The sequence below is a fragment of the Cavia porcellus genome, unplaced genomic scaffold, assembly GCF_034190915.1.
Source record: "Cavia porcellus strain 051 isolate PalLab524CR breed Dunkin Hartley unplaced genomic scaffold, mCavPor4.1 scaffold_15, whole genome shotgun sequence".
Classification (NCBI taxonomy): domain Eukaryota; kingdom Metazoa; phylum Chordata; class Mammalia; order Rodentia; family Caviidae; genus Cavia; species Cavia porcellus.
Window position 1 is genome coordinate 65,670,171 of NW_026947498.1, and position 27,704 is coordinate 65,697,874.

The following is a 27,704-nucleotide window of genomic DNA, read 5'->3' on the forward strand; positions in this document are numbered from 1 at the left end:
GGTTTCAGGGCCTCTGACGGCGGAGGGCAGCTGTAGGCTCCCAAGCAAAGGTTCAGTTTACAGGCCGGCTCCATCTGGCTTGTGTACCAAATGTGTCCAAAGCAATGAAGCAATCATGTGACAACTGGCAGCTGGGCTGTGTAAGAGAGGCCACTTGCGGGAAGGATTCCATCAGGGGGGTGAATCAAAAGTGAAATGAAGTCTCATGATTTTCCAGTAAATTTCTGAGTGAGAGTCTCATCAGTATGCGTACCCGGTGGCCGCTGGAAGTGAGACTCTGCCGGCGCTGCCCACACTTCTCCAGGCCTCAGGATCTGTGTGGGAGTCTGCCGCACGCAGAACATCTCCAACACAGAGAAGAAGCACCGAGCTCTGAGCGGGGCTCCACTTCCTCCTGGACGGTGCACCCAGGTCTCTCCGGGGCTCTTACCCAGTTCCTGTTGCCACCATCTGAGCCTGGGCCTGAGCCTGGGTGTCTCTCAGCCCTGCTCAGCACTCCCTGGTCTTCCTGCTCAAGTCTATCAGAACGTAAATACTTGAGAAGAAGCAGTGATGCTCTGCCCAAAAGCCACCCTTAAGCCCTGCTTGGCAATACCATTTACTTCTTGCTTCCTATTTATTACCTTCTGATTAGAGCTGAGATCCCATAGCTGGTCACTTAGAGCTATTTCTCCCGCATGGGTAGCATCTGACTTTCCAGTCTCTATCATTAGAGGCGTAGCTCATGCGTCTTTCCTGAGCCTGGCAACAGTGAGTTCCAGCATCTGCCCAGCTGCAGCTCAGATGGGTCTCAGCCCCACTTATCATGTTTTCTTCAGCCGACTCGCAGGGTACCCACTGGTGTCCCCCAAAAGGAGTCAGCCTTGCCTTAAACAGTTCATGAGCTGCAGAGCCCACTTACGCAGGGCCTGAGGAGTCTTCTGGGAACAATTAATTCTCGGGGGGGGGGGGTTCAGGCCTGGGGAGCTTGACTTGTTATAGCCTTGGTGGGAAATGGGAGGGGGCTCTGGATCTATTTTATCTTCTCTCCTAGATTCGAGGTCCATGAGGGCAGAGAGCGAGAATGATTCACCTAGTGACATACGGAGTAGCCAGTGTGATTTTAGTACTGATCACATGAGTATTTATGTGATAAAAGAATATTTACTGTCCTGTCCCTGGAGGAAATCTGATTTTATGCCAGATTTTATTGCTCAAAATATGATAAAACCCACATTTTTTCACATGTGGAGTTATTGAAACACATCTACGAATTCATATCACATCGAACATTTCTGTAGACTAAATATAACAGATACAAGGAGTGTGATCAAAATACTATCCAGTGAATGGTTAATTTAAAAAAATTACAGTAAAAGATGCATTACCGTTGATTTCCCATGGAACACTCACTTTTACTTTGAATGCACTTATTTCATTCTTGCCATTTTCTGAAGCAGATCTGGAAGTCCTCTTTCATGTCTTTATGAGTGTGATGAAAAAATTGGGGCTGGGGATTTAGCTCAGCTGCATAAGCACCTGCCTTGCAAGCAGGCGGTAGTAAGCTTAATCCCAGGTACCGATTAAAAAAAAAATTACAGCGAATGCCCCTGCTGAGTTCCACCCAATAGAAAGGCAGCCTTGTAAGAACTACAGTGTCTCTGAGTCCACTTTATTTAGCAGGTCTGGCACCATGCAACTTAAATTTCTACTCTATGTCAAAATTAAAATGAAAGGTGTTTTAGTCAGGTATCGCATCACTGAAACAAAATACCCAGCAACCGCAATTTGAAGGTTTATTTTGGCTCCATTTCAGTGGATTCAATTCTTGGCCAGCTTGCCTCCAGGGCAGAACTGTGTGGTGGAGTAAAGCTGTTCAACACCTGGTGACCTGGAAGCAGAGACCTAAGGGAGGAGCTAGCCGTGAGAACACACCTTTCCAGGCATGGCCCCAGTGTCACACCCATGCTGACCAGCTACCATCTCCCAACATGAGATTTTTCTAGGCATTTTAGATCTAAAGCATAACATTCTCCCCCTGCCCTCCAAAAGGCTCAAGTCCATCTCATGAAAAATGCATTTAGTCCATCCCTAAGAATTGTCAAAATAAAGTTCAAAGTCTCCTCTGAGATATAAAGCAAACGCTTAGTTGTGGGCCTTTATAACAATCAAGAAAAAAGTTAAGTACTTCCAACATACGGTGGCACACAGTGAACATTTCCATTCCAAAGGGAGGGATAGGGGCATAGAAACTAAACCAAAGCAAGACGAAAGCCTGGCCAGATAAACATCAAGTCCGATATCTTCATGTCCAGAATCCAGGTCATGTTGCAGTGAGATGTGAGCTCCAGCAGGCTTGGACCCACTTTGCTGGCTGCAGCCACATGATCCTCCTCTGACTTTCCTCGTGCCTACAGCTTTGCTCAGCAGACATTGCGTGTTTCTGGCATGTCTATGTGAGGTCTCCACTACTCCTGGGTTTTCCTCTTTTAGCTTCACATGTCACCCTGTAAGGGGTACCTGGCGGGGACTGTGATCCTGTCACACAATTTTCCTGGCCCCCAGGCCTTCTATAATGTGGGTGGAAGCCACTGTGGCCCCATACTACTAATATTCTGCATGTCCAAAAGCCTCAGCACTAAATGACCTCTAGTACAGCTGCCAATGGAGTCCTTGTTCCCAATTTAAACCTCCTAAGCCTTTAGGTGTGTTAAATAGAAGACCATATTAATATTTTTGATTGGATTACTGAGCACAACTATTTGCAGTCTCACTGTTTGAATGTTCACTTTGTGTGCTTTGATCCTGTGACCTGAAACACCGTTTCTAAGATGATAGGGTGTAATCTATTAACTGGTGATAGCTTACTGTTTTTTTTTTTTTTTTTGTAGTTCTGAATTACTTGTACCCTTACACTGTTTTGTTTTGTTCTGCTTTTTTTCTCTTTTTCCTTTTAAATAAAAAAAATAATAAACCTCCTAAGCCTGGCCTTTACCTTTTGCATTCCTATCAACATTCAAGTCTTCTGAGCTCTGTCCAGGATCGCACATCCAATGCTCTTCACAATATTCTAGAGTTTCTCTAACTGGCATCTCTAAATATTTCCAAATTTCTCACACAAATTCCAAAGGCTTCTCAACCACATGGTCAGGTACAGTCAAAGCAACAGTTCCACTGCTGCTACCAATTTCTGTATTGGAAATACCTCCATCTACAACTTGAAGAAGGAGAGATTTATTTTGGCTCACAGTTTCAGTGGGTTCAATCCATACTCCACCAGCTCTAAGGCAGAAACAGTCTTGTGAAGCGCGTGGTGGAGGAAATCTATTTACATGGCACAGAAAGCAGAGAGAGACAGGTGAGGCTGTTCATGAGGACGCAACATTCCAAGTCATACACTCAGCGACCTGCCTCTTCTCACCAAGTGCCCTCAACCAAAGGGGGACATTTTAAATCAATACGATATTAAATTGTAAATGTTTTTCATCAATTCAGGAATTGTCATAGCTAGTCAGCTATGACAGAAAAAATAAAGACAAGAAAAAGAACTTGCAGAACTGCTTATGGCAAAAACAACAGGATAAGTATGTTCAAAGTGGTGAGTCAGCATCTTTCACAGACGGTGGGGGAAGAGAAGAAGGCGTTGCTAAGAAGCAAGCCCTCCCTGCAAACTGGCACCACGTGCAGGCTGTTGGGGGACAGCCAGATGCCAGCCCCTTCTGGTGTGCGGGCTGGGAAACAAGAAGTGTCAAACCCTCCTGGTCTGACATATGCAACAGCCGATTGAGAGAAATACAGGCTGCAATGATAGCTATTGAGGTAAAATACAATTTAATGCCTGTAGTGTTTAGTGTGTCACTGACTTTGCAGGCCTAAAGCCTGTAGTCTGAGCATCTATTCAGAGGATAACAATACACAATGTGGCATCTATGGGGATTTCCTTCTGAAGGTGGTAGCCACTGTTAAATCCCTATTATCTAGTTTTGAAGTCCTGTATCATTTTCATTGTTTTGTTGGGTTGGGTTTTATATTGTTTTATTTGATTTTATTATATATGATGGCAGAGGCAGCTATTTCAAAGATAGCAAGATATATTATGGTAGCCATTTTGGATTTGCTATTATCTTGTTCTGAAGTCCTTTATTGTATCCATTGTTTTATTTTTATTGATTCTATTCTGTTCTGTGTTTTTTTTTTTTTACAATGTCTGAAGGTATATGCAGCTATTTTAAAGACAACAAGAGGCATCATGGTAACTATTGTTGATTTCCTATTGTTTTGAAGTTCTATGTCACTTACTGGTTTGTTTCGATTGGCTTTATTCTGCTTTATTTTGCTTGGTTTTTTTCTCTTTAAAATAAAAGCACACAGACACAAAATATGTTCAAAGTAAGAGGAATATTATGAGGGACATTTCTGTGTCTTTTATTATATTAAACTTTTAAAAACATTTTTTTTTTTTTTTTTTTTTATCGGTACCGGGGATCGAACTCATGACTGCCTGCTTGCAAGGCAGGCGCTTATGCCGCTGAGCTAAACCTCCAGCCCCTTTTAAAAACATTTTTAAACATTATATTTTTTATGATATCATCATACACGTGATAGTATTTTTAAAATATATAAATTTATGTTTAATTTTTAAGACTCACACGACTATCCAAAAGTCATATTTAAGTCTAAATGTCCTTTGCCTTACTCAACTCTTAGGTAATAAAAACATAGCTTCTACTGTACAAGATCTGATCTTTTTAACCCTGCAAAACTACTGCCCTGCCCTATAGGTGTGTGACAACAGCCTTGGTGATCCTTCAGGTCAGGGAGGGTACCACACCTGGAGAGACAGGAGACCAGTTCACAGTGTTCTTGTTGTTTATTATTCCTTTATTTACTCTATACAGTAGTCCTCAAGGGTTAACAGGAGAGCAGTTGAATCACTCAAGACTGACAGGGGCCTTCCGCCGTGAAATGTGCATGCGAGAGACGGGATAAATATATGATATGGTTTCATAAGAAAAGACAAAATCACCTAAGAGCCACATGGGATATCTGAGCTCTACTAAGCACATAACTGGGATTCTACAAGGAGGGGAAGAGGAAATAGAGCTCTGAACCTTTATGCAGGGCTAGTGGACACAGGGATTACTTGATGAGCTGGGTCTCTCGCTGGGCTGGTGAATATGTGAGCTGAGAACTTCATGAAAAGCCAGCCAGAGCAGGCATGAGCAAAAAAGCATTTTTAGAAAAACAAACTGCAGGGCTGGGGATTTAGCTCAGCGGTATAAGCACCTGCTTGGCAAGCACAAGGTCATGAGTTTGATCCCCCCCCCCCAAAAAAAAAGAAAGAAAGAAAAGAAAAGAAAAACCCAAGTACAAACAGGATGGACATTCCTCAGAAACAGCAAAAAGCTGAGAACGGCTGGAACATGGTGAGCGAGAGTGAAATCAGCGTGAGGCGTGGCTGGAGGGACAGGCAGGACAGCCTTGTGCTCGTTAGGGAGAGGAGCGGTAATCATCCAGGGTCACCCACGTCCCCAACTTCTCACCCTGTAATCCACAGAGCTGAGACCGATTATGAGCACCTGTGTTCTTGTCAGTGGGCCGTGGACTTGGCCACTTCCGGGCAGAAGAAGGGAGCGGTGGCCCTGGGGTGTAACTGTGGCTGCTTTCTGGTGGCAGCACCCGAGGTTAGCTTGGCTTAGTCACCGAGTCACAACTTGAAGCACAGCTGCACTTATGAGTCACACGGACTCTCAGGGGACTCGGAATACAAGGGAAATAAACCATGGTGCTAAGTAAGCCAATGCATGGCAGGAAGTTTAGATTTTATTCTAACGGGAGATCATTTGAAATTTTAAGCTAGACAGTGATAAGCATTTATTTATTTTTTTGTAGTAAAAGATTCGGATTCCTACATGTTTAAATGAGCACTTTGCTGTGTGTAGAACTGATCACAGGGATAGGGGGCCAGAGAAAGCAGGTGAGCAGTGGTAGGTGTGTCACAGGTGATCCAGATGTGAAGTGATGTCGGCTTGGAGCGAGTGGTGCAGAGGAGGGTGTGTGCTGAGCTCAGGATGTGTCTGTAAGACAGAGCTGTCAGGCCTGAGGAAGACTGCAGGCTTTTGGGCATGAGTAACTTGGGGAAGAACAAGATGTGGTGAACACAGGGTAAGGTAATGTGGTAAGATTCAAAAACTATGAGAAAAAGGGGCTTAGTCACTAAAGAGGAGGAGGAGGAGGAGGAGGAGGAGGAGGAGGAGGAGGAGGAGGAGGAGGAGGAGGAGGAGAGCGGCTTATCAACCCACTGCACAGTGCCAACACATCCTTGACAACCAAGATGACAATTATATTATTACAAGATACATAGACTGAAAATTCTAAACAAAGTATTTTCAAACAAAGTTCAAAAACACATAAGAAGGAACCATATCATAATCAAACTAGGTTTATTCCAGAAATAAATTGACTTTATTCTAGAAATATAAGGTTTTTAAAAAGTATTTATTTATTTATTGAGGGGGGGTGTGCGCCGAAAATCGAACTCAGGACCCTGCCCTCACCAGGCAGACACTGTGCCACTGAGCTATATCCTTGGTTTAAGGGTTTCTTTTTTAACATTTGCATATCTGCTTGTGTAATTCACAACATTTACAGAATAAAGAAGAAAAATACTTTTGATGAATGTAGAAAATAATTTGATAAGTGAAATATTCATTCACAATTTTTAAATTAACAAATTAGGCATAAAATAAAACTTTAACCTGATAAAATCAGTCTAAAAACCTGATGCCACATATCATATAAATGATGAAATATTGAAAACATTTTCCTAGAGGTTGGGTGGAGAAAAAATGTTTTCTATCACGGTTTATATTCATTTTCACACTGTAAGCATCACCCAGTGAAATGAGGAACCAGAGGAGGAGAAGGAAAAGAGAGGAGAAAGGTATAAGAAAAGAAAGCAAATAACTATAGATTAATGATTAAAATTGATATAAGTGAATTTATCAAGATCACTGAAGGTCTAAAAATCAATTGTATTACACATAGCAGCAATAAAAAATTAGTAAGTAAAAAACTAAATGACAGCATCTAAAATCATGTTAAACTTTTAAAATACTTAGAAATAAGTATTTTGAAAAAACTCAGTATGAAATATTCTTGAGACAAAAATAAAGAAGTTCAAAACAAATGAAGTAATAAACTTATGCTCATAGATGGAAACATATACACTCTTTACCAATTTGATCCATACTGCAAATACAATTCTAATAAGAATTCTAGCAGAGCTGGGCATGGGGGTGTACACCTGTACTCCCAGAACTTTGGGAAGCTGAAGCAGGAGGGTCACAAGCTCCAGCCTAGCTCAGGGCAACTTAATGATTTAGTGATGCCCTATATTAAAATCAATATATGAAAAAAGGCTAGGGATGTAGGTAGTGCAAATGCCCTGGAGTCAATCCCTAGTATAGAAAAACATCTAGATGGTCTATTTTTTTTTTTTTTTTTGGTCAAAATTGATGTTATGAAAACACAGAGGAAAACATCAAGAATAACCAAAAATTGAAAAAGAAAAATGTCTGGGGATGTCAAAATCTATTAAAAAGTTATAATAATTATTACAAGCCGGTATTGTCAAAGGACATAAAAACAGGCCAATGGATGAGAAGATCCAGAAACAGACCTCCAAACATAAGGACATGTGATTTCTGGGAAAAGAGACACTGAACACTAGTAGTAGAACACTCAGCTTCATAACGCTGCTCAGACACTCAGATCCACGTGGAAAATGAGGAATCCGGACCCTTACTTCACCGGAAATATTAGATAGATACAGATAAACTAGAAGATACAGTTTCCAATAGAGGGTACGCATGTGACAAAACATGAAAGGACAGCTTCTCAATCTTACTATTCATCAGGGAAGTGGCCAAATGGTACTATGCTCAAATGGTAAAATGGAAAACAAATGGTGGTGACAACTGTCAGAGAGGATGGGAGCAGCGGGCTCTTTCCCATTAACACTGTTAAAGGGGATGGAAATTGGCACCATGGCTTAGTGTTCAGCTGTGTTTGCTATAGTTGAACATACACATACCCGGTGTCTGAGAGAGTCCACTCCTAGGCATACACTGAAGAGCTACACACGTATGTATACCCACACATACATGCAAGGATACCACAGCAGTGTTATCTGCAATTGACCCAAGCTGGAAACCACCCAAAAGCTCATCAATAATAGACTGCATAAATGAGTGCAGTAGTGTAGTCATACAATGGAGTACTATACAGCTACAAAAATGAACCAGCTGTGGAGATGGGATCGGGTGGGAGGGAGAGATGATTTCTCCAGAAGTTCCACACCTTGGCTGTGTGGGCTTTGCGAGTGCAGGCCCACATGAGTGAAGAGGCTCTGAAGTGATTGCAGCCCAGCCTGAGTGGATGCAGCAGCAGTGCAAGAAGCCCCAAGTGAGGACCGCCTTGCAGACGCCAGGCCCACATTCACAAGCTCAAGGAACTGTTGGGACCATTTTGGAACATTACTACGGGGGTAAGGGCTAATTGGAATATAGATGGATGTATTCAGGGGAAAAAGACTATATTAAGTTAATAAGTACACTTTTAAATGTTTAAGGAAATCTGAGTCTGTAAAAAATTCTTCTGAAAGCAATTTTCCAATACTAGGTTCATAAGTAGAATAGATTTTTAAACTGAATTTTAAGTCTAAGGGAAAACGAGGCTTTTTGTTTTGTTTTTTTTGGTACAGGGGGTCACACAACCTCACACTTGCCAGCCAGACACTGCCTCTAAGCTATATCCCCGGCCCCAAAACTAGGTATTTAAATGTTTGCTTCTGTAAATTGCATTTCACTAGAAAAGTAAAAATGGGCCTCGGGGGAAGCCTGCAGGCAGCCGGCTCCGAGGATCCTTTCAGACGAGAGAAACAACCCGGGGACAGGCGGGGAGTGAACTACCCAGCGCTTCGCAGGTGGCAGGCCATCTCGGGCCTCGCCCCAGGGACCGTGCTTCTCGGGTAGGGAGCCTCTCCCGGGCCAGCTCTGCAGGGTCGCTCAGCAGCAGCAGCAGCAGCGCAGGCAGCCCGTGTCCACGCCTGCCTTGCCCGAGTCCTCCAGCGGTGAGCAGGTGTGCACATGAGTGACTGTCTTGTGAACATGCAAGAGAGCTGTCCTGGCCCCACGAAAGAGGACCACCCGGGGATCCTTAGAGTTCCGGAGTGTGGACTGGTGCCAGAGGGGCCTGGACCCTGGCCGTCGTTCGAGAGTTCTGGAGGGGAGTCCTAGGGGCTGTGGAGAGGAGCAGAGGAAGGACTTCAGCACTGTAGCTGTAGACGGCCTGCCAAGCTCACAGGTCTTTCCTGTTTCTCCTCGCTACCAGTGATGACCGTGTGAAGGCTGGCATTGTAGGGGCAGTGGTGCTTCTGAATCCCTTCTTTCTAGAATCCCAGAGTGCGTCAGTTTTGAGGTTACCTAATCTGATCTTCCCATTTTATAGATGAGGAAACCAAGTCATTCCCTTTTGCTGTTTCCTATGCACAACCTATAGAACTGGGTGAGTTTAAGAAATAAACGAAGCCAGGCATGGTGACACATGCCATGATCCCAGCACTTGGGGACAGAGGCAGGAAGCAGGATTACAAATTTGAGGCCAGCCTGGACTACATACCAAGCCCGTCTCAAAGAGGAGGAGGCAGAGGAGGGCGAGAGGGAGGGGGAGGGAGGGGAGGGGAAGGGAGGGGAGGGGAGGAAGGAAAAGAAAACATACTGAAATCTGGTGACCTTGAAAGACCACTGTCTTTAGTTTTAGGAAAATAAGATCTGTACAAGGGCAGAGGAGGGGCCTGGGAGCTGTGGGGGGCTGAGGAGGACCAGCTGGTGGTCACTGGGCTGATGCAGGAGGCCCCTGCCTGAGAAGGTGGCCCCACTGGGGGCCCCAGGGCAGGGTTTCTACCCGGGGAATCTTTCCAGAGGTTCCGCAGGGAAGAGCTGCTCGCCGCAGTGCCAGCCACTGAGGCCCTCTGCAGTTCCTTCCCAGGGGAAGCCTAAGAACACGGCATGACTGAGACCTGTCTCCTCCTGCAGAGACCGCAGCTGAGGAGATGGGTTCTCTCCAGCCTGGGTGAGCCTCTGGGTGAGCCCTTTTATCAGGGGATCCTGCCAGCTGCCACCTTCTCGGAAAGCCCAAACTGGGAAAAATGAGGAGAGTCTTGTATCTCTGTAGAGCGCACGGTGGGGCCAGAGATGCTACCGAGCAACCGTGCACGTCACGGGTTCCATCTTCATTACGCACTCTGCTAGTGCTTACAACTTCCTGCTCCTTTGCAAACTTTATCTCGCCTCCCCTCCCAGCAGCCTGAGCAGGTGGACAGAGGTTTGGCAGCCCTGTTCTCCAGCTGCCGAGTCTGCTTCTGACAGCAGTTAGGTCTGGGGTCCCCAGACGGTCCCAAACTGCACTCCAGAACCCACTTACTTATCACAAAGTGTCAACAGTGCAATTACCTCTGACTACTGAGGTTTTAGTTGAGAAAAATCAACCCATACATTAACATCTTTTGTGCTAAAAGAAAAACAAATAACACAAATGCTACAGGTTCGCCACCGCTGATCTAAGGCATCCTTTTCCCAGGGCCTGAATTACCTAAAATCTCACAAAGATTTCTATTGGTCCCCGCTTAACCTCTCCCACTGACAAGTAACTTATTACTCTGTGAATGTTACTATCTCTACTGAGCGGAAAGCCTTCTTCTTTGCACTGTCAGTGTTTAATTCAACTTCTGCCTGATTCTTAAATTCTAATCCAATTTTTAATAAGTTTGAAGATGCTGTACTTTTCCTCTTTTTGCAGATTAAATATCTTCGACTCCTTCACCTGTTTCTCACATGACTGCCAAACACAGTGCCTGAAATACACACTAGATAGCTGGTACATGTTGAGTTGGTTCTCAGGCCCTTCATTCTATGCCCTGGTCTGGGACTCCTTTCCTGAGCCACAACTTGTCTCCATAGAGTAATTGTATATCATTCCCTTATTTTCAACAATAAACAGAATATGTCATTTACTGTGCAGACCACAGTTTTCAAACAACAGGAAAACAAACATAATGAAAACTGGCCAAACTGTGGGCGGGCTCCAATTTAGCCTGAGATCATCGATCCTTTATCTAACTCAACAGACCACCGCAAACATGCCTTTCAGTGTGGTCCCTCATTCACCAACCATTTCCTGTAAGTAAGACACAGAATGAAACGCTGTGGAGCCTGCCCACAGAATTAAGTTGAAAAATGGATCTGTGAGCAACCTGCATGGATAATATGTCACCCTGCAGTGCTGTCTTGCTGTTAAGGTAAGTGGTTCCTATTTTCTGCTCAGTTTTGGGTGCCACCAGGAGAAGATAATGTATTATCTTCAGAAAAGTGCTCCTGAGGGAGCTCGGACTATTTATGTTTAGCTGTTCTTAAATCAGATTGGTGTGAGGGACAAACACCGGCGGCCGCAGGATGAGGTGGTGTCATTCCTGACAGTGCAGAACTCACCAGCTTCATGCCCCTTACGTAAGTGCTGTGCTGGCACAAATAGCAGTGAGTTTAAAATCCTAGTAATTAATGAGCCAGGGAACGCATAATGAATGGTGTCCTACCTGATAAAGGAAACAAAAATAAATTGCTACTCGTCTGCTTATAAAGGGATATTCCTATTCATTATAGTAATAACCCTACAAGGAGTTTGATGGTAAATAAGTCAAATCAAATATCCAAAAAACACAATTTCACAAAATCTCAAGTTCAAGTACCCCATTATCACAGTCTAAACCAATGAAATTTGCCCAATTTGATTCTGTTTTCGAGTAGTTCTATGGTTTAAAAAGTAAGCAGTATATTTTTCCTTTTTGTTACTTAAACACACATGAAACAAACACCTACTATTGCAAAAGCCAGTGCTTCATATACTGCAAATGTACTTTAGAGAATGTTACATTGGGAATGTTACCGTCTTAAGTTTCAGAAAAGGCTGAATTTAGGAAGAGGCATTTCTTTGCCTCTTTCACACACAGTTTGTAATCACATAGCAGGTGATATATTGTTCACAGGTACAGAATGACAGGATCTTCTGGCCCAGCAGGCTCCCTCACCCCAGCTCAGGCAAACAGTCCGGAGTCCCAGAGAAACGGTAATGAAATGCAGCAGTTCCTGCTGATAGACTCACGGTGCCCTGGGGCGGGTGTCCATTGCTCAGGAACTGACTGCTTCTCCTTCACACCTCTGAAAAGCTCAACCTTTGTCTTCTCACCTTAATCCGGAAGGGCTCTTGGGGACAGCCGGCCCTAGAACCTCAGCGGAAGGCCTGGGATTCAGTTAGGCTGTATGGTTTGTGAAGTCCCAGGTTTGCTTGATAGCACCTCCACACCTGCTACGAAGCAGAGCAGACAGAAGCCAGGAGTTCACGTGTTGGGGTGCTTCTTGTTTGCTATGTTGCCTAACACCTGAGGACCAGAAAACATTCCTGAAGCTGGGATTTGTTACCTCCTCACTTGAGTGGTTTCCTTGATAGAGAAAAGGATAGTGGTCTTGGAAGTTCTGGGATTAAAAATTAGGAAGGTGGGGGCTGGGGATTTAGCTCAGCAGCATAAGCACCTGCCTTGCAGGCAGGTGGTTGAGAGTTCGATCCCCGGTACTGATAAAAAAAAAAAAATTTAGGAAGGGAGTACGAGGCGGTTTGTGAGACAGAATAGATATGCTAAGACCCCAAAATGCACCAGAGGAAAAGAAGGTAATGGGGACGCTAAGCATGTGCGCGATAAAGCAGGAGACAGAGCCCAAATGAGGTGAGAGAAATGATCTGAGAAGAAGACAAGGGACCTTAAGAGTGAAGACAGAGGCAGCTGAGGACTGGGCAGAAGGCAGAGAAAGGAAAGAAAATAAGAACCAATGCAAGGGAAGCCAACAGGGAAGGGCAGCAGGGGAAGCAGCCGGCCTCCTGTTGGTGAGGAAGGTGCAGGGGGTCTGCGCTGGACACAGCAAGGGACCCCAGGATGTGATGCCTAGCAACCAGGACGGCGGGTGGGGACGGCCGTGAGGGCAGGCTGTGAGCGGAGGCGCCAGCGCTGCCATCACGGTCTTGGTGGGTCCCTGAAATTACCCCACAATCAGCTCAATGGTGGTTCAGGGTCCCTGTCCCACAGAAGGTGACAGATTTCATGTCTATAAGGTCAAGGGTCTCTTAGCACTGGTTTCTCCTGATTCTTTCCTCATGCATGTAACTTGCTGTTGAAACTCTATATACTGTCACATATTCATTTCGTGCAGCCTGCAGGCCTTCCTTCCTCCCTGGCTGGCTTCTCAGGACACTTGTCAGTTCTTCCCAGCGGTGGGTGGATTTCCTAGTAACCTCTTCTCTTAGAAATGCCTTCCAAATGGAAGACGGTGGGATTTCCCTCAGGAAAAGCCAGGCCTCTGGGTAGAGTCCCAGAGGAAAATGTCACAGCACTGGGAGGGCAGCCAGGGGAAACATGAAAGCAGTTTCCCAGAACCGTGGCCTTTCTGCACACACTCCTGTGGGGGAAACCCTGTGCGCACTGTCAGGCATGCCCAGATTTGGGCTCAGCCCACCCTCAAATGTGTGGGCAGCTGAGAAAAGCCAGGCTGCCCTGTCCAGTCACAGTGGACTTTAACCAGATCAGCCCCATCCTCTGCCCAAATGAATGACCAACACCTTCATGAGCCTTTTTAAAAATATATGAAATAACAGATTCCTCCTCATCTGGGCTAACAAATGCTTTTAGAACCAACAGTGGGCACGGAAGACAAGCAGCAGGAATTAGAGCATACCAGCATTCTCCTTTCTCTTTATGCCACAAATAAAATCCCCAGCGGTGGCCTTAGCTATTAGCACAACCTTGTAAAACAATGTAACAGTATATCTGCCTGCTCAGAACGCCCGCCAGCCTCTTTTCCAAATGCCATCACGGTTAATAATGAATGAATTTTTGAAATCCCTTCATGCCTTGCATGCACCCCAAGTGAGTTCCTGCCTGCAGGTTTGGATTAATGCCACCCGCATTCTGTGAGTTGCTAAGAGGAAATGCCCCAAAACAATGTTTTTTCCCCTATAAACTGAGCCAAGGCCTGGTGGTGGCAAGAAGTACCCAGCTGTCCTCTCCGTACTTACATGGATCCTGAGCCGGTGACCGTGCCCAAGTTAGTCCTGCCCTCACCTCATGTACTCCCCATCGCTCCTATAATCCATGAACGACTCTGATCCTGACACCTCCTCAAAATCCTCCAGCACCAGACTAGTGGAGTCCTCACCCAGGACGCTGCTGTCAGGCCTGGACGTCCGGGCCCAGGCTAGAGGAGCAGGAAGGTCGGGAGCCGCTGGATGGGGAGAATGAGGCAGGGGTTGCTGGACAGAGGTGGGCACCGCTGGGGCAGGGCCCGTGGCTGGCTCCGAGCCTTCGTCCTCGTCCTTCTCAGACTCGGGCCCCCCATCTGAGGCAGAAGGACCCAGGACGTGGTAGAGGCTGGGGAGCCGGATATCGAAGCGCAGTCCAAACTTGGCAAAGAGCTTCTCATTGAGTGTGTAGAGCTTCTCTGAGATGTCGTAGCCCAACAGAACCGCGAAGAGGCGGGAGATGTATCGTTCTTTGCTCAGAAGATGGTGGAGACTTTTCCGGGGCCAGGAAATGTAGCTACATTCTGTCTCTGCAGTGAGAGTGACCTGAGAGGGTCAGGAGCACAGAAGCAAGGTTTAAACTGGAAAGTGCGTTCAAGCTGAGCGCAGACAAACAGATGGCCTCTTGGCCAGTGGCTTTGCTTTTGCTGAAGTCCCCTCATGGCCTAGGTAACGTCTTCTGCCATGTGCATGGAGATGGGCTCACTCACTTGCCTGTCACCTCCTCCTGCAGCTCAGCCTCCACATCCAGCTGCGCCCCCCACCCCTCTACCCCCCACCGCTGCCCAGCCTGCAGTTCCATGGCTGACACCAGAAATAGCTGCAGAAGGTTTTAGGTCAAGTGCTCTAAAAAGAGGTCAAAATGCAGATGACTCCTCATTTTAAGAATAAAGAGGGCTGGGGATTTAGTCCAGTGGCAAAGCATCTGCATGGCAAGCTCAAGGTCCTGAGTTCAATTCCTGGGACAAAAATAACAAAAACCAAGCACACAAAAACTAATAAAGAAATCATCTATTGGGGGTAGAGTTGGAAAAAGTTTAGAGAACAGGCTTCTGATAAGTATGTCAAGGTGTAATCGACCACTACAAGTAACTAAAGGATTAGATGACTAAATGAGAAAAATGTCACAAGTAAACAAATCTTTGAGTGACAGTTGCCTGTTGAGAAAGAATTCTGAAAATAAGATTTGCAGCAGCACAGCACAGCCTGTAGCTTAGCCAGTACTTACTAACAATCCCAAACAAGAAATCAGGCCGAGCAGGAGCCAACCCCGGTGAAATCAGTCCCTCAAAGCCAAACACAAAGGTCACAGGTATTCCTGGAAGCATGCTTTTACTTCTTCAATTTAAAAATCAAAATTTTTCAATGAAAATCCTTCTTTTTTGCCTCACTTCCCTGGCTAACTATCACTTCACTAATTGGCTCCTCTTAGCAAAACTCCTGGAAAGGAATCATCTCTGCTCACCTTCTCAGAGTCCTCTGTTCACTCACGTTCACCCGATCAGGTTTTGTACCTACAAGTTCCCGCCTGCTGCCTGTAAAGACCCCCAATGCCCCGAGTGGTAGGACCAGCAGTCTGTTTGCACTCTCATGCGCTGCCCCTTGACAAGGTCCTGCTCTAGGTCCGCAGGTGCCCTGTGCTCCAGTGACAATTTCCTGCTTTTTCCTCTTCAGATTCCTTCACTGCTTCCTTTTATCTTTCCAATGTCTTAATTCCGGAAGCACCATTCTTGAACACCTTTCTGTCTACACTTTCGAATGTGTGTCACGAGCCCAGCTCTGGTTACTGAATTCCAGACTGAGGTACCCCACTGTCCGCGCTACTTCTCCATTTCCGGTCCCTGGGTGACGTGGACCCACCACTGAGCTTCCCACCCCTGCTGGCTCTCCGGGCAGCCTTCCTCGTCCCAGGGAGTGGCAGCTTCCCCTGTCCAGCTGCTCGGATCGGAGGCCTCTGTCTTCCCTGAGTTAGTCCATCACATCCTACAGCGAGGTCCCGGGAAAGTCTTTCTGGCTCTCTCTAGGAAACCCAGCTCTGGCCCTGCCAGGATCCGGCCCCCACTTAGCTCCTCATCTTCCTCCTGTGGGCCTCACTCCTCCCTTCCTGTGTTCCTGTGTCCTGGCCTCCTTTCTAACCCTTAGCACACCAGTTCGCCTCACAAACTTCCCCTCTGTCAGATACGCTGTCCCCCAGGTACACAGCTCACACTGCCCGCTTGCAGGTCTTTGCTCAAATGTCACTTGCTTCCCGTGGTCTTCCATGGTCTTTCATCAGCAACCATCTCTCCCTTACACTATTCTGTTGCTAGCAGTTATTATCCCGTAACATATTTCATAATTTACTCATTAATTATGCCTATAGGTAATTTTTTATGCTTCTCACTAGAATGTACATTGCACAAGAGCAGGAACATTCATTGGTTCTGTTCACTGATATATTCCAAGCACCTTTAACAGTGAGTACCTGGTATATAATAAGTGCTCAATAAACATCCCTGAACTGAATGAATGAATCAAGAGAATACTACAAATCTTGTATGCAGCAAAACAGCTCAGTGTCACTTTCTCATGTCCTATAATAAAAGTTCTCCAAAGGAACCCCAGAAATCTGTTTCTTGCTGGGTTCCCAAGTATGAATGGGCATGTTTATCATCAAGTGTTCTAACTTTTAATTTAATTTAATAGTCACCCCAGAGGCTGGTTAACATGCGCATAGGCCTTGGGTCCTATAAAACAGGATGTAAACTGGAGGAATGCTGGTAACTTGTGTGCAATACTTCCTGCCTGTGTCCTTAGGGACATTTGACATTTGCAAAGAGGAAGTGGGACTTTACATAGCCAATCATGAATGTATGGCTCTTACTGCACCCAAAGGAGTACCCTAAAAATATAAATGGGAGGCACACGGCCGTACTCATCCCATGTGGAGAGGTCACCTGGGGTCACGGCCTTTCCTTCCAGCATAGCTTAGGGGAAGAACCCAGCTTTGCACCACCTGTTCCTCTGCGTCAGTGTCAGAGCCCTGGGGCCCGGCTTAGGCCCTGAGTCAGCCCGAGCAGACATTTCCATGGCGGAGGGAGTTCCCCCTGCAGAGAACACTGGGTGCTCAGGGAGGGTAGAGAAGTGTGGGGAGGGCACGGTGGGATTTTGATTGGCGGGAACTGTAGCTGGTGGCCCTGCCTCTCGGGCCCTGTCACCACAGAGCCAAGTGTCAGGGCGAGGAAGGAAGTGGGCCTGGTCAAGTGACACTGCCTGGTATGTGTTGTTCTGAGGTTGGTTTACGTGCTGGCTTGAGGAACTCCCGGACAAAAGTGGTAGGAGGCATATGGAACCCAGTGCCAGCAATATCTGCACAGGAGAGTTCCTTAAGGTGCATGTGTGCAGATGTAAACACCACTACTCTGAAGAAGATGGTCCTTCTCTTCTAAAAAAGAACATAAATAGCAGATTTGGGCAACTGGGCTTTGCCACTTTCTAGCTGAATTTCATAAAGTTTTGGGGATTTAGCATCTTTATCTACTAAGCGAGGAAATAATACTTAACCCAAAGGCATAAAGTATGCAGTACCTGCCGCTACACACTAGCCACTCAGTAAGGAAGAGCTATGGCAAAGCAGCCAACATCTCAAGGATTGGCAGAGAACAGGGACCAAGCAGTCGCCCCCTTCTCCTTGGAGCATTTGTCTGAGTGCCCAATTGTGTTTGAGACACAAATTGTCCCCTGGCCAGTCGGTTCGGCTAGCCTTTTTGAATACCTAATGTGTCCCAGTGACTGTCCTTTGGAGCCTGGGGACAGAAAGAGGAAGAAGTGCAGATTTTTACTTCCAAGAATTCCATCTTGCAGAAGACAAGAAGGAGCTCGGATGGTTAGAGCAATGAGCACCATGTGCACCAGGCAGCGTGCGTGCACGGGGAGCAGGGAGGCAGGGAGAGGAGGCTGCTGGGGAAACTGGGGCATTGGTCTGGCCAGGCTTCACACTGGGAGTGAGGGGCCACAGTGCACATCTAGAAGGGAAAATGCATTTCAACGGAAAGGGCAATAGGGACCAAAGCACAGGGTGGACAACAGTGTGTTGTGTCTAAGGAGGCACTAACAGTCCAGCATGGCTGGTAGGAGCAACATGTGTGGGGAAGAGCGGGTTGGAGAGGCACCAGAGCTGACTGAAGGTTCGACCTTGGGAGCAGCATGACTGCCTGTCAGTGAGCAGTGCCTCCTGGTCTTTCCCCCTTTTGCCCAGATCCCAGGGCTTGGTCCGCAGAGCAGAGTGTGGTCTTGGTCATAGTGCTAAGGGCCAAAGGAGGATGTGAGAATGACAGAGACATGCATATTGCTGGTTCCCAGGAGGAGGGGTGAGCTAAGGCTGCCCGGGACTCCCGGGTACCTGGAAGAGGCCTTCCTCAGAGGGCGGCAGCGATTCCCACTCAGGAGAGTCCAGGAACTGGTACGGAAAGACATAGTGCAGAAACTGCCCGTCCTGACTCACACGAACCCTGGCAAAGAGAGAGAAGAGATGGTACAGGAAAGGGGACTCAATGACTGCTCCGGCGCCCTTCGCCGGAGTCCCACGTTGCTGATTAATAACGATGTTCCAGCAGAAATACCTGGCCTAAAGTACAGTGAAACCCAAAGCAGAAATAGCAATCACTGCATGGAAACTGTTCAGAAAGGGGACCCACGGAGGCTTCCTGAGCCTTCATTTTCCTCTCGCCTTCTCCTTACGGGTAATATCAATTCCAGGCTTCAGAACAGAAGCCCCAGGGAAGCTTTTAAAAAACCCAGGGAAGCCCCAGAGGAGCTTTTAAAAACACTAGGCGTGGTGGCATATACTTGTAACCCCAGTACTTCAGGAGGCTGAGGCAGGGTTATCACAAGTTTGAAGCCAGGCTGGGAAATTTAGCAACTTAGAGAAAATTCTGCCTCAAAACAAAAAGCCAAATGGGGCTGAGGATGTAGCTCAGTGCAAAGGTCCTGGGTTCAATGTCCAGGTCTGCAAAAGGAAACAAAACAAAAACAACACAAGTCCCAACTAGGATTGGGGCTGGGGATGTAGCTCAGTAGTAGAATGTTGGCCTATTATGTGTGAGGCCCTGGAGTTCAGTTCCTAGGAGATAGATAGAGAGAGAGAGAGAGAGAGAGAGAGAGAGAGAGAGAGAGGGAGAGAGAAGAAAAAGGAGGGGGAGGAGGAGAAAGAGAAGGAGAAGGAGGAAGAAAAAGAAGATGAGGTGGAGGAGGAGGAGGAAGAGGAGGAAGAGGAAGGAGGAGGTTGGAGAGGCCAAGAGGAAGGAAGGAAACGAAAGAAAGAAATTAAGCACTGGAATAGGATCAGTGTTAGAGCACACTTGCTTAGCACATCCACAGTTCTGCAAAATAAAATAATATAAAAACCAACAAACAAAACAGAACAAAAAACAAAAAAACCCAAGGCTTGGGCCTTATCACAAGGTAAATAAATAGGAAGCTGCAGGATTTAGACATTATTAGTCTTTAAAATCTTCCTTGGGGCTGGGGATTTAGCTCAGCGGCATAAGCGCCTGCCTTGCAAGCAGGCATTCGTGAGCTCGATCCCTGGTACCGATAAAAAGGAAAAAGACAAAAAAAAAAAAAACCTTCCTGCTGATTCCGTAGTGTGGCCAGGATGGAAACCACTGCGCCAGACCTCTGCTGCCTGCTCACCACATGTGGCAATTTAAGTTTATATTCACATTCATTAAAATCAAATAAAGTTAAAAATCCATTTCCTCAGCTGCACTAACCACATTTCAGGTGCTCCATGGCCACATGCACCCTGCGGTTACCGTGTTGCACCACGTAAATACAGAATGCTTCTGTCTTTCTGTTGGGCAACACATTATGGAGGTTCGGCCTGGTGCGTCTTCCCCTTCTCCTGCTCAGTGGGCTCTGTGAAGAGCCACGGTTTTCACACCACCTGCTTCACTGCAGCCTCTTCTCAGACTCTGAAGGAAGCGGAGTGGCCACTGCATAGCAGGCCCTGCTAGACCTTTACAAAGGTTCTCTGATTAATCATCAGAATAACTCAAGGTAGATTATTCTTCTCTGTGTTTTACAGCTAAAAAACCTGACACTCAGAAAGGCTTCCTGGTGAGTCAAGGTTTCTTAGCCATCAAGAGGCAGAACTGAGATGGTGTTCTTGCGTGACACCCTGTTATCAGAGCTTTTGGTTGGTGAGGGTGGATTTCTTAGCATTGCCCCTTCTCCATGCTCAACAGCAACCACAGTGTGACAATGACAGCTTCCAGCTTTGGACAGTGGGATTCCATGGACTTTGTCTAGGGAATGGCCCTTGTATGAACACTTAACCTAAGCAGAGCCATTCAAACTCTTTCCATGGGCACTGGAGTTGGCATCAACTAATGTCTTGGATGGAGTGACTATTGACTGGCAAAACTCACACACTCCTTGATTAAAAACCCACAGCCTTGTGTTTTAAATTATGTAACTCAGATTTTGTAACAGCATGTAGCCCAACTGGCCATAGGGAAGAAAAATCAAATCCATATAAAATGCCCATGCTCTGATTATAATTCCTTCCTGAGGTCTGAGTGTATACCTTTCCTTGATTTTGATGAACTAGTCTTGTTTTTTAAAGATCTTTTTTTATCCCTCCAACTAAATAGAGAAGGCTTAGGCCTGATCACAGAGCAATTAAATAGGAACCTGCAGGATTTGTACGTTATTAGTTTTTAAAATATTCTTGCTGATTCTATTCTGTAACCAGGATTCTAACTAACAATTGGTTTTAATTTTATGAATATTTTTATGTCACACTATCAATAGGTTTAACAACTGCTCTTGACTTGCCCATGACCATAGGCTGTTCTCACAACTCAGGGCAGGAAGCAACATGAATGCAGCTTGTTTTGAGTCCTAATGGTCAGCACTTCACCTGCTGCTCTGCTCCTCTGCAGGGATGGGGAACTGCATTTTGGGAGAATCTGTCTGCATCCGTGGCATGGCACTAACAGCTGGGGACAGTGTGTGTATTTCACTTGTAAGGTACCACTTGGGAAGGACTAGGATCCAGTAGCATATTTTCTTTCTTTCCCCAGAAAACTCAGATTCATCCTGAGTTGTATCACACAAGAAATATCTCTGTCAGGAAAGGAGAAAGAAAAAATTTTGGACCTCTATAGTATGTGGGTCTATTTGGAGAAAGATATTTGCATTATTTCTGTAGCTTTACTGGTTAAACACATATTCCTGGCCCACTTTCTGCACTCGAGGCAGTGGGATGAAGAAATGGATGTGGTCAGCTCTTGACTTTAAAGATTTCACAGTGGGGTGGGAATCACACGAGTGCGCATAACCTGCTGCAAGTCAACATAATAGGTGCTGCTGTGGAATGGGCGCATAGAGGTGGAAGATAAATTCATTCTCTTTGGGTGGGAGACTTGTCAAAGAACATGACATTTGAACATTTGTGTCCTGGAGGATAACTAGGATACTGGAAAACAGTATCCTAGGATGGGGATGGACAGAGATCTTGGAAATCCAACATGGCGGTCTCTCTATGATCTACTTTTTCTCTTCTTCTATAGTTTTAGTGGGACACATGAGTTCACAGCTAACGACTACTCCTTACCTCCCTGGCTGTGAGGTGGATCTAAGGAGTTAAGCTACATTCAGTGGAATATCAGCACTCCTGAGTGTTGCTCTTAAAGAATTCCTAGATATGCACATGGGCATATACATCGCCACCTTGGAGGTCTGCCACCAAAGAGGGTCAGTCTCTCTTCTTCCTCCAGGTACCTGCTCCACAGCAGCGCTTGCCACTCTGATGTGCATCATGGCATTTATGTACCTGTGGTTTCCACTCCACTGTGAAACCCTCAAAGGGAAGAGCCAGTCTGTTCCCATCTCTGCATCCCCAGACCTCCAAGGTGCAGGAGGCGCCCCAGGAATATTTACTTAGCCAATAAGGCTCTGGGAATAGTGGGAGGGACCTGTGTACCTCAGCGATCTTTTGTTTTCCTTCTTCCTTTGTCCACAGAGGCTCTCTCTTACCTCAGATGAGTTTTAAATTACCAAAGACCACCGCCAGTTAATAGGCTAACACCCATTATCTGAACACCTAAAGAAGGAAGACAGAGAGGACGCAGGGCCCAAATCAGGCAAAGGATGGAGACAGCCCATCCCCTCCAAAGGCAGACACGCTTGCTCCTTCAAGACTCTTCCGAGTACTGAAAGCCAATGAGAGAAAAATGAGGCCGCCCTGCAGCCTGTCTCTGGCTGGACCTTTCCCCTCGGGTCGCACCTCCCTCTCACAGAAGGCTTGTCCGACCTCACACAAAGACTGAGACCCACTCTGTCGTGCTTTCCTTGAGCTTTGTCTCTCTCTGTGGAAACACCTTGTCTGCTGTTAACCGCTGTGACCACCCATTCATCCCTAGCTTCTGTGGTAGACTCCACACTCTGTGAGTTCAAAGACAATAGTTTCCACATGTAACCCCCGGTCCCTGGTCCCTCACACTCTTAATAAATATTTGTGTACGGGGGAAGGTAGAAGGAAGGAATAAGAAAGGAAAAATGGATAAACCAATGCATTTATTTGTACCATCATAAAAGTGGAATCATGGCCTCAAGCAGAAACTTTTTTGAGAAAGGGAGCTCCAGGAAGAAGGGGACCTGTGGGGTACATACATCACACCTTCCCATCACCTCCTCGAGTGAGGACACTGGCTCTCCAGCAAGCCACCAAGCAATGACAAAATCCTAGAGTGCTCACAGAAGCCATTTAAGCCAGTTTATAGTGTCCTTTATCATTTGTCTCCTCTTTCTTCTTCATCTGCTGTGTGACAGATCACTTTCTCCTAAGAAAACGGCTCAGGTTTGTACTTGTGGGAGTTTATGCTTTGCATTTTATATGACAAAAACTCTCCAACAGTAAACACAGCCTAATGGGGTGACAGGCTTTGAGGAAATCACTTTGTTCTCTGAGTCCTGAAAAAGACTGACTGCACTCATTAAAATGAAATACAAAGATTTCTTAGGTGTGAACAGAGCGGGGGACAGTCTGTATGTAAGACTGGGAGGCGTGTGCAGGAGCCCTGGTTTCCAGGCACAGAGCTCTCGTCCGTTCCTTCGAGGTGTCTGATATGGAACTGTAAGCAACCAGGGTACAGCAACTCTCCCCCTAAAAGCAGAGCCCGCTTGAAGACGAGAAACTGCTTCCCTTCTTAGCAAAGCTCGGAAAAAATGACACTGAGAAATAACAAAGCAGCATGCAAAAAAACTCTCGGTTCAAAACTTTAAAAGCAAAAGAAAAAAATCACAATTATGTGCCTTCTAACCTCGGATTTTGATGCTAAGTTACTAGGAAAAGCTACAGGGAGGGACAAGTCTTCCTCTCCTCTTCACAAAGCAAGTTCACTGGGAATCTATCAGGTATAAGCTCTCTGAACCACTGGGTAATTTTACCTGCTTCCAGCAAATGAACATCCTACGGTGCAGGGGACATTTCTCCTGGTCTTAATTCCTCCTTTGGACAGAGGAGTTAAAAGCAGCAAATCGCATCATGAATCTCATGAATGAGCGAATTCCCTAGATTGTTTTAAGCATGGAACTGTAGATAGCAAACATTCTAACAGTATCCATAGCTGATGGGAGAGGGGGATCGATCACTGCATTTGCTTACACTTTCAAATGAAATGAAATGTCTTCCCTCGAGCTCTTTCCCTTCTTGCTCAGCCCAGGACCTCCCAGTTCCATACAAGTCACAACTTGTATATGTAATACTCTGGATTCTGTAAGTATGTAACTGTTTTGTGTCTATTAATAGTAGTTATTTTACAATTATCATCAGCCCCTCCCCCACTGTGTGGCTGACAATCTTAGTTTGTTCTTCTCTTCCTCCCCCTTCGTTTCTTTCCTTTCTTCCTCTCTCCTCTTCCTCTTTCCTGACCCCTCCCTTCCCCCTTTCCCCTCCCTTTCCTTTCTTCCCTCTCCTTTTTTTCTTTCCCTTTCCTTTCTCTCTTTCTTTGAATCAGAGCCTTTTGACTACTATGTCCTTTTTGTCCACCTCCTTGGGCTCAAGCATGCTGGCAGATGGGGGGAAGTCAGGTAAGCGGCACTAGAGCACGACTTCAAAGAAAAATGCACAACTGCCCACAAAATGTGCAGCACAGAACCCCGTGGTGTTCTCTCATCAGGTATCAATGGTCACACTGGGCACTCGGTGGGCATTCAGTGGGCATACACTGAGACTCCTGCCGCCAACGTCTGACTATCAGGCTCCACCAAAATCTCCATGAGACATGTGTGGGCATCACTACACTTCTGTTGCCGCGGGGGGACCTCAGAGTTGCAGGGCTTGACTTCCACAAAACAGATGGAAATGGAGAGGTGGACAAAGGCTATCTCCCTTCCCCCTGGATGTACAGAGTGGCTACACTTCAGTGCTGGTACAGGGTACCCCAGAACCACGCTGGGCTGTTTCCTTGATGCCCTGGCAGGAAACAGGATATGAAATGCTCTGTTTTTGATTTCATTTCCTGCACACAGTTGGTGCCTAACACATGTTGAATGCGTATGAAATGAAAATATTAATCTTACTGAAATGTTCAGTTTTCCAATGCTTATAGAGACATTTCTGCTGCTTAGACATCATTTTCTGGCACACTGTGTGTGTGTGTGTGTGTGTGTGTGTGTGTGTGTTCATTTTGGCTCTGAATTACACATCTGCCAGCAGCAAGTGCACATGAGGCCATTATTTTTTCAGCCAGACAAAGGAGGCCCTGTGATCTAATTTCCTCCTGGAAAATATTAAGAGGAAGTAAACTCACTCCTAGAAAAATCTATTTTGGTTTGTTTGACTTGCCACATCCTTCCCTCACTGAAAGGACGTGAAATGGAAAGGCACGCTAGGAGATAGAAAGTACAGGCTGGGGAAAGACATGCTGGCTGATGACAGCGTCAGAGTGGCTTACCGGCCTGAGAGCAGCAGAGACAGGCGGTTGATGGGTGTCTCCCCCTCCACAGCATAGGTCTGCTCTGTGGCCAGAGACAAGACCTGCTCCTGGCAGCAGAGAATAATCTCCTTGTAGGTGTGCAGGGGCACCTGCAGGGGCAGCCACAGTGTCTTGTAGAGGAGGTCAAACTCCTCGGGGAGGGTATCCATGCGCAGGCGGTATACCAAGTGTGCCAGCTGCAGCAGGCAGGCCACTGCCAGCAGGAAACTCCACAGGACGATGTCCAGCCCACAGGCATTAAACCAGCCCCACAGCACACAACATAGGTAGCCTGTGCCCAGAAAGCCAAAAAGGTAGAAGCATCCATATACTCCACTGCCCCCCATGAAGCCCAGGAGCAAGAAACAGTTGGCCAGGTGGTAAACGGCCCCTTCCATATCCTGCTTCCAGCTCAGACACACGGGCCACTGCCAGAGAAGCTGGCCCACCGTGCTGGTATTGGTGCCCATCTCGGGGGCAGCTCAAAGGCTCGCTGGGCTCTGCTGCTGTCCCAGAGGGAAACTCAGATGAATCGATCTGTCCTCCCAGATATCTTCACCTGCAGCTTCTCCTGCCCCCCTGCTGGGAGGAATGTTTCCGGTGTCTTTGAAGATGAGTGCCAGAACATAGCACACTGCATGGAGAATTTCAAAACTCTGTCTCTCTGCCTCAGCTAGGCTGTGGCCCTTCCTGCAGAGCGCTGGCAAGCTTCCTTGGCTCTGGGTTTCTTTATATTTGGTCCTTAGCAGAAAACGTCCGTTGTCCTGGGAGAAAGGTAGGACATTGAGACTGAAAACCTGAGCAGTGTGGGCTGAGGTGACCACATCCTGCTCTGTTGTTCCCAAGCAGAATGCAGAGAGCCCAGCATGGGAGGCACACTTGTGTTCCATTTGGAATGTGTTCTCTCTTGGCACCGGAAGAAAGGGTGACCCCAGAGGGTTACCATGTTTGGAATTGGAATCCAAGAGGTGCTGGCAGTGAGAAAAAACAGGCCAGGCACTCAAGCAGGCTGGCAGAGCACTTAGCATACCTCCCAGAGGACAAGATAAAACTTCGGGCAAGAGAGCCGGGCAAGAAGGGACAAAGAAAGTGCAGAATTTACCTCGACACAGCAGGCAGGGCACTGTGCAGAGCTCCCTATGGGGAGGGCTGGAGGACTCTCCTGTGGAGGTCACACTGGAGGACAGCATGGGACTACTGTCAGAAAAAGTCCTAGCCGTGAAGACTGGAAACCTCCTTGAAAGCTTTGAAGTCATACTGCAATATTATTAGGCATTTAGCTGACACTCATTGAACAAAGTAACTGTAAAACAGCTTTGTGAATTCTAAAGATTTCCTACCTATATCTAGATGTAGTAAGTGGTACACGATAACCCATTGCTCCTCTATTACCCAAATATTTTCAAATTATAGTGACTGCCTATTAAACACCCTTTAAGTGCCAGATTTACACAGTCATTTTATAGACTTCCTCAAGAGTTACCACAAAAGAAACTGAGACTCAGAGCGGGAAGATGTTTGTGCAGGGAATCAGACAGACGGGTCTGAACCCCAGACTAGCAGGCTTCATATTCTGTCCCAAGTGGTTTGCATAGTAAGTGATGTGATCTGCAGCAGTTCTTGTGCGAAACACAGTAAGCGCGTTGAGTTTAACGAGCGGTAGCAGCTCAGGGAAGAGCAACCGCGGGGAGGAAGACAGAAGAGCTGGGCGGGGTGGGGTGGGGTGACGTGGGTGAAAGGAAGGTGGTTCTTCTAGGGGTGAGACTGGCCAAGCACAGGCGCAGGGCTGTGAATGCGATACTTGTTGAGGGGAGCCAGTTTTTAACTTAATTAAAGTCACCCGATGAACAAACATGCCTTATCTCTCCTCCTTCCCAAAGTGAAGCAGAGGCAGGGAGCACTGGTGCCAAAGGAGAAGGGCGAGAGTGCCTCAGGAATGTCCTCAAGCCTCCCTCGTGCAAGGATCTGGACCTTGCCATCATGTAGACTTCAATTTGGGGATTTCTGTACCCGGCTTTTATGTCATTTGCCTGCTTTCCAACCTGTCCACTTTATTATGAAGCCACGGCTCTTCTGGCTACTTTAGTCATGTGCCCCAGGCCCCCAAAGGAGGTGTCCTGCTGGCTGTGAGCAGGAAAGTCAGATGCAGGAGGCAGGAGCAAAGGAGCAATCCAGGGGCTCTGCCCCAGGCAGAATTCCCTGGCAGGTCATCTTTCTTCACCAGCTGGCCCAACAGGTTGGCCCCAACCCTTTAAAGAGACAGGGAGACCCATTAACTTCATTTGCCCTGGTGCCCGTCCTCATATGCTCATCTGAGCCAGTGTATACTAACATTAATCAAGTAACTACAGTTTCCCGTGCCATCCTAAGATACCTTTATTTTGATTGGAAGAAAAAAGCTTAGAGAAACTAAGGAACTTGCCCAAGGTCACAGAGCAGCACGTGAGTAGGGATAACTCTAGGTCAGCATGAGTCCAAACCATCCTACCTGGTACTTTGGGAGTTTACATTTAATCATATACATTTATTGCTGTTGGAGATTGCAGAACACTACAGGATAGCATGTGTGTCTCAGAA

The 27,704-nt window shown here is 46.5% G+C and overlaps 1 protein-coding gene across 3 annotated transcripts; it reads right to left on the reverse strand.

Moving 5' to 3' along the window:
- Positions 1-6,458: 6,458 nt before the first annotated feature.
- Popdc2 (popeye domain containing 2) lies at positions 6,459-26,018 on the reverse strand. 3 transcript variants are annotated; one of them, XM_003469221.4, is made up of 4 exons: positions 25,107-26,017; positions 18,545-18,653; positions 14,301-14,709; positions 6,459-9,281 (listed from the first exon to the last, which is right to left on the reverse strand). In XM_003469221.4, exons 1-4 carry the CDS (start codon positions 25,595-25,597, stop codon positions 9,199-9,201), a joined length of 1,092 nt encoding a protein of 363 aa, XP_003469269.1. In that variant the 5' UTR covers positions 25,598-26,017; the 3' UTR covers positions 6,459-9,198. The 3 variants fall into 3 exon arrangements, with proteins under 3 accessions (XP_003469269.1, XP_013007260.1, XP_013007261.1); XM_013151806.3 differs by having other exon boundaries at positions 9,097-9,281; positions 14,161-14,709; XM_013151807.3 differs by lacking the exon at positions 6,459-9,281 and adding an exon at positions 9,742-10,209 and having other exon boundaries at positions 25,107-26,018.
- Positions 26,019-27,704: the final 1,686 nt, after the last annotated feature.